Source organism: Tenebrio molitor, chromosome 7 (genome assembly GCF_963966145.1).
Source record: "Tenebrio molitor chromosome 7, icTenMoli1.1, whole genome shotgun sequence".
In the NCBI taxonomy this organism is placed as follows: domain Eukaryota; kingdom Metazoa; phylum Arthropoda; class Insecta; order Coleoptera; family Tenebrionidae; genus Tenebrio; species Tenebrio molitor.
This window is the reverse complement of record NC_091052.1, coordinates 9,783,191-9,790,113: the sequence shown is the minus strand read 5'-3', so window position 1 is coordinate 9,790,113 and position 6,923 is coordinate 9,783,191. Positions and strand designations below refer to the sequence as shown.

The window sequence follows — 6,923 nt, the reverse complement described above, 5'->3', positions numbered from 1 at the left end:
TACGTCAGAGAATTTTATTTGAATAATTTTCAGGTGCTGCTGGTCTTTATTATCTCAGTCACATGAAAAGCCCTTGGGTTTAAGCATGCCCAGAAATGGATAGCTGCACCTACGAATAGACGAGCTTTCAAGAATACGGACATTGACTGCAACGAGAGTGTGAAGTACTAAAGCTGCAGCGACACCTGCTTAGCATACTGTACATCTTGGGAATAAATTTTGCATTCATCTTTAGGGGAAGTGCTTCCCCAAACCCGCCTTGATAATCCCAATTTATAATCATTAATTATAATGTGCATTCAGATACGTTTGCTCGACGTTGCAGCAATATTAATGATTTTCCCTGTTCACAAACATAATGTCTCGAAGCGAAACGGTGCAATGTTTGGGTTTTATTTGAAACAAAACTTGATTTCATGCGGTATCGATTGGGTAGCAAGTCGCGATTAAAAGATTATTACCGACATCGAGCCCCAGGACAGATTAGAATCTTGGGATTTTTTGCGCAACGGTGGCCAACAGAGCAATCGATAAAAATGTAAAACCGTTTTAACCGTTTCAATTAATAAATTAAGCTCGGCTGCGGAATGAAATGGTATGTGCACGTTTTCTTTATCGGTTCCATAAAACGGATTAAAGGATAAGATCTGTTCTCCCTAAGTATTTTCCTATAACCGTTTTACGACAGCTAAAATCTATTTCATTCTAACTCATTAAGTTTAAGTGCACATAAAGAAAGAAAAGATATGATAGGGTTCCACGTTGTACATTACTTACTGCACTTGATTAAAGCTCCCGTCAAATTCAGATTAAGGCTACTGGGTCGCAAAACCATCCTGCTTTCGTCTCGGACACTTTTTGCACGACCACAACACCCACAACATAATTACAAACGGCGTATTAAAAGTTGCAGACAAATTGTTAAAGTTTCGACGGCACAGCCGCATAATAAACGAATAATCAAAGTTTATTCAGGTCGTTTTGCAACGTTTTTTTTAATTCCGAGGTACGAATGCGCCTTTAATAATGCATTTCATTAAGCTGCTGTGGTTTGTATTAAAAACGGTAAACGCAGTCGACAGAACGTCTTTGATTTCCCTGTAGTTTCATGCTTGACGTAACTCGAAATATCTTAAATTGCACATTAATAATTCGCTCGCTTTTGAGGATTTTTCTTGAGGGGGCGACCACACTTCTGCATCGCGCGACGTTCGCCGATTAATTGCACCCCACGCGACAACCCCGCTTATAAATAAACTCACCTTAAATAAAACTGAAGTGGCTCCGGTATAACCGCATTAAAAATCTTCGGGGAATTGTGGAGTAATATTGCGAAAACGCAAAAAACGTCAACTTGTCCTAACATCATAATTTTATTTGGATTAAAGGGACGCCCCCACGTTTCATCTTTTTAAGTAGCGAACCAACAGAAATAAAAAATTTAGATTATTCGTGGTGTTTTTAAATCATCGCCGATATTAAAACGCCATTTGCGAAATGTAAACATTCCTCACTCGATTTCGTCTAGACTGGATTTTATTTTCGATTCGATGGATTGACTTGAAACGGCGTAAAACATTTATTGTCGCATGGCAGAGTGTTTGTGAATAGTTGCTAATCACTCATCTCAGAGTTGCACTCGGCAGTCCGGGAGTTGATTACAGGTGAGTCTCCCCTTCAGCAAACACCCCTTTTGAGATAATCGCAAAAACAAATATTGAATCACATAACTCGGCATAGTTTTATCCGTCTTCAATTTCCATATAGATTAGTGATTTATTCGATAATTCCCCAAAACAGGATCAATCCCTCCCGTTAATGGTATAGGACCTCGTAAGTGGATCAGTTTTGCAGCCATTTCAATGCGATTACTTCTGCTTAGCTGTGGCTCGATTTGGACCAGTTGTGGGATATCTAAATTAGATTGCTCCTTAATAATTTAGCCAGGACGGAACTCCTTAATCTTGAATATTGTTAGAGAAAGCTCCATTAACTTAAGTGTAGGATGAGGAAGCATTGTAATGATATTAAATTTAATTAGTGCGTTAATGTGATTATCGGGAGAATCTTAGGCGTGTCAAAAATCTATCACTTCATTATATCTCCGCCTTGATCCGGCGATTTCCCAAAACGCCCCAAATGAAACGCAGGGTGAAAAAATACGAAATCTCGATGAAGCTGAGGACGCTGCATCCCAGAAACAAGCCGTAGATGCCTCCGATTTGGACTGGAAATTCAAACAACACATTTACAAGAGTTATTTATGCAACGTGTGTGTAAAGTACAATATTTTTGAACAATCGGTGGTTTACACACGAGTGTTGTAATGTCAATTGTGAAACTGTGTTTCTGCTGTCTTTGCGTAACTTATGCGATCAGTTAAGAGTAAAGTTTGCACATTTGGAATTTTTTTACAATGATGTATTTCCATAAAACATGTAAGTGAATATGGTGTTAAAAGTGATAAATAATGTTCGTAACTTTTTATTTTTTTAAGAAATTAATCTAAGGTTAGTTAACTTCAAGTGTAAATTAAAGTTCTCTAAACTGTGAAGTAATATTTATTTACGCTACAAGTGAGATATTGCACCAATTATTATCGCACATAATAACGACATATATTATATTGTGTACTAAATTTTGTTTACGACAGCTCAGATTTTTTTAATCGACACGTTTGTACTCTTTAAAAGTACTATTTCATGGTTAATTTTCTTCCTTTGCTTACTTTATCACACGACGTACAGTAAAGTATTTATTTTTGAACGTGCCGTAAAGCATTTATTTCCGCACGGCAATAGGCAATATCGCACGTAGATAATATATTTTATTTGACTCCAAGAAAGGAATTTCCACTTTACTCGTAGATATTGGTTAAAAATCTCAACCTTTTTCATGGTAAAAAAATTGTGAAATTTTCACTCACTCAAAATATCTGTTTTTGTGAAGATCAAGGTCCTGCGGTACCTCTCTTTGGGGAAGGACTGAAATTCCACACTCAATCTTGTTGTCAAGAACCAGCCGCCACTTGACACAACTTCAGTAGTAACAGCTTGAAGATTACAATTTTGTAAACAATGACACAAACTCTTTTCAGTTTTTGGGTCGACCAACGATACCACTTCTGAAAAACTTATTTATTCTACTGTGACCCAAAATCTAGCCAAATACCAGGATGCTTAGACAAGCAGTACATTCCAGCCATGTTGCATATCTGCTCGCCAGCTAAAAACAACAGATTAAATTTTGACAACGCATCTCACTTGTGCACCGTTTCTTTTGTAATAGTGGGGCGTGCAGTTGCAATATTTTAGTGCCAGATTTATCCTGCACTCGATCCTGCACAAGTTGTAAGTGTAGACAGGACTGTGCTTCAGATCGTGTGGGTCATCATTAAATTTACAATTTCTTTGTTTTGGGGACAGATCTCTGATGGCTTCGTCGCTGATGATATCGATAACATTGAACGCCAACAACGCGGTTGTTGTTTGTTCTCCGGTGTGGTAATGCGAAGTGATGTCGATCATCTCGTGAGAATCTGTTACGAACACCTGAAAGAAGTGCTCGGGATCACTACTAACAGCCAATTTGTCTTACAAGATATTTGACGAAGACTTGAGGTTGCAAAAATGTTAAAACTTCATCTTTGTAGTTTTTTGTGATCGACTGGTAGTCAGACTCGGTCTGTGGGACTTCACGAGTGAAGTTTCTACAACAGAACTTTTACAAAGATCACTGACACACCTTACTTAAGTACGTTATCTCAAAGTAATAAGCCAGTTTAGAGTGGAAACTGTGACACAAGCCAAACTCGGTCAAAATCCTGGTATAGTTGCTGTCCACATTCTTGGGCCAAAGAGTCCCTTTCACTTTTTGCTGTTTCGTTTCCAATTTTCCAGATACCCGTGTGATCAATTCTACGTAGAGATCAGGAGACACAAGTTCCTTCTTCGACCCGTTCGCATATTTTTCCAAACTGGAGTAAGTGTAATAAGTCTTGAAGAGTAAATCGTTGACGTATTCATCCAACTCTTTTATTTCTGCGGTGATTTTGTACTCTCTGAAACCCACCCAAACAGTGACAGAAGTATTCGCTCGTTCCATACTTTATGAAGTCCTCCATGATTTTGTAGGACGAAGCTGGCTTGTCCCTCAAACAAATTAAAATGCTCGGATTTTCGACGTCCCAGTTGAAAAAGTCCTTCTCGATGGTGATCACAACGGGACTAGTTTCATACCGACGCCACGCTTCCAGAGCTTGTTGGGTTGCAATCCCAAATGCACCCACCACCAGTCCCATCCATAATAATCTGTCCCGAAAAACGAACTGATTGAAGTGAAAGATTCTGAGGAGGCAATCCATCACTTGCCTCTCGAAGATATGTCGTCTGCTCCGCACCACATGGATCAAGCCGTGCATTGTGGCAATACTAAACGTGAATACCACATGGTCGTAAAAAGACCGCAAGAAGTTGGACCTCTTGCGTCTCGACCTGTCCACGTTCTTGTACATCGTGTTTGTTCTCTTCTGAATCTCTCCTGGCTTTATATGTATTCGCGTGTTTAAATAAATTATTAGGCGGACATGTTCGTCGAGATCTGGCGTGATTGTATTAAAAATTACACGAAGTTTTGTAATATCCTATGACACGAAATGCTGTCAGAGCGATTTTAATTATTCAGTGTGTTTTAATTCAGTTGGTGTATTCGGAAAATCAACATAAAAGAGTGGGTGGTTACTTTTAATTGGTAGAGTGATCAAAGCAGTACCACTTGTGCGCCAAAATTTCTTTAAACTGGTTAAATGGAAGCATTTGCACTCAGTACTCATTACGAACCACCTGTTAACTACTGTGTCTCATCCGTAGGATCTGACGAACATGTTTACAAGTTAATATTTGTGAAATACGAATATCATATTGCTGGCGTCAGAAAACGCCCGGGGCAACGAGATATTTGCTCTCAGTTCTGAGCGAATTAAGTTATGTCAAGAGCTTAGTTTGATTGTTTTATGGAAGTTTCAGCTCGCTCGCACAATAATTACTGACAAAAAGTCCAAGAATCCGATTAAAATGAGCAGTCTCGAGGAGGACTGTGGTGACGGTACAGCTCGTTCGGTCGACTTTTATGACCAAAACAACGAGATTTATCGTCCTTCATCACGTCACAAACGTGCAAGTCGAGGCTGTTTGTGTCGTGCGAGACCGAAATAGTGGGATGGTCTTGATTTCTGCTCTCTTGAATGTGGAATTCAAGCGGAAGGGGCGAGTTTCTTGTGTGAGCACCTCGACTGACCATCGCCGCCTCGGCACCACCTCGGTACGGGGCTGGGCGCCTCGGTGTCACTGGGCTTACCTCGCTTTGACCAACCAAAAAACACTATTGTTCGTTCGTTAGAAACTTTTTGATTTTCCATAATCGTATTAATACGAAAATCGGTAGCCGATTACAGTCAACTGCTCCAAGTTCAAACAAAATATTTTCAAAATAGCGACACTTCCGTAAATACCGGAAATCGACGCTATCTTTGTTTTTTAAATGGAAAGACCCCATTTTGATTTCATATTTGGATTCTACCTTAAATTTTGATTTTAGAACTTCCTTCTGTTAACATTTATCTGTCATCGTTTTTGACCTATGTCATTTTTTTCGCAGAAAAGCGGAGTTGCAGGGCTTCATTAAAAAATTTATAACTCCTGAACTATTGGAAATAAATAATTGATTTTTTTTTACTGAATTCCCAAAGAGTTGACCAATTTTCTGCTTTGTGTTTAATACGCCTACTGCAATTTTTCAAAATTGATAATTTTAAATGGCAACTATAGATATAAATGTAGAATTTAATTTTAAGGCCATTTTTATCGACATTGTGTATGGGTATTCCCAGCCGTTTTGGCGTAATTTCATTTTTTTGAATAAAATCTTCTTTTATCAAGCAACTGTTTTATTTGAATTTTTATTCAAAACATACCATTGCAATAAATATGTAGTTAATAACAACAGAATGATAAAATAGTTATTTTTGTATTAAGTGCGCAAAATGATTGTTTTTTGTTGGGGCATGAGAATGAGTTTTTGGTCGAGACCGTCAGGTCGAGACTTCAAACTCATTCGAATGCGCCAACAAAACAATCATCTTGCGCACGAAATACAAACACTATTTTTTCTACAACAGCATTTTAAAATTTTTGAATTTTTTAATTTTTGTAAAATTTTCCTTGGATGCTAAAATATTCGTCAAAAAGTTTCCTTGGGTGCTAAAATATAACTATTTTAGCATCCAAGGAAACTTTTTGACAAATATTTTTTCACTATCAAAAATGACATACTTTGCGACTTGATAACGATGCATAAATGTCACGTTTTTTTGACAGTTGTAGAAAAAATACCATTTTCATTGAAAATATATTCTTTTAATTTGCTTATTTTTTTTATTTTGTTCTTATCTACATTTATATCTGTTGTCAGAAATTATAGTTGCCATTAAAAAAAAATGAAGTTTTCAACATTTTTTGATTACCAATTTTGAAAAATTGCAGTAGGCGTATGAGACATAAAAAAAATTCACTAATGGCACAAATGATCATCCAAGTCCTTAGCAATTCAATTATAAAAAAATAAATTATTTATTTCCAATGGTTCAGGAGTTATAATTTTTTTAATGAAGCCCTGCAACTTGGCTTTTTTTCGAAAAAGATGACATACTCGTAGGTCAAAAACAATGACAGATAAATGTTAACAAAAGGATGTTATAAACTCAAATTTTAATGTAGAATTGAAATATGAAGTCAAAATGCCATTAAAAAAACAAAGATGGCGTCGATTTTCGGTATTTCCGGAAGTGTCGCCATTTTGAAAATATTTCATTTAAACTTGGAGCAGTCGATTATAGTCGGCTACGAATTTTCATATTAATACGATTT

The 6,923-nt window shown here is 37.2% G+C and overlaps 1 protein-coding gene across 3 annotated transcripts; it reads right to left on the bottom strand.

Annotated features, from left to right (window-relative positions):
* Positions 1-4,802, bottom strand: LOC138135321 (sodium channel protein Nach-like). 3 transcript variants are annotated; one of them, XR_011160935.1, is made up of 8 exons: positions 4,107-4,802; positions 3,758-4,060; positions 3,598-3,709; positions 3,272-3,551; positions 3,172-3,225; positions 2,927-3,124; positions 1,263-2,227; positions 1-109 (listed from the first exon to the last, which is right to left on the bottom strand). XR_011160935.1 is itself a non-coding variant. In XM_069054016.1 (8 exons), exons 1-8 carry the CDS (start codon positions 4,511-4,513, stop codon positions 2,097-2,099), a joined length of 1,425 nt encoding a protein of 474 aa, XP_068910117.1. In that variant the 5' UTR covers positions 4,514-4,795; the 3' UTR covers positions 1-2,096. The 3 variants fall into 3 exon arrangements, 2 of the variants coding, with proteins under 2 accessions (XP_068910117.1, XP_068910116.1); XM_069054016.1 differs by having other exon boundaries at positions 1-2,227; positions 4,107-4,310; positions 4,371-4,795; XM_069054015.1 differs by having other exon boundaries at positions 1-2,227.
* Positions 4,803-6,923: the final 2,121 nt, after the last annotated feature.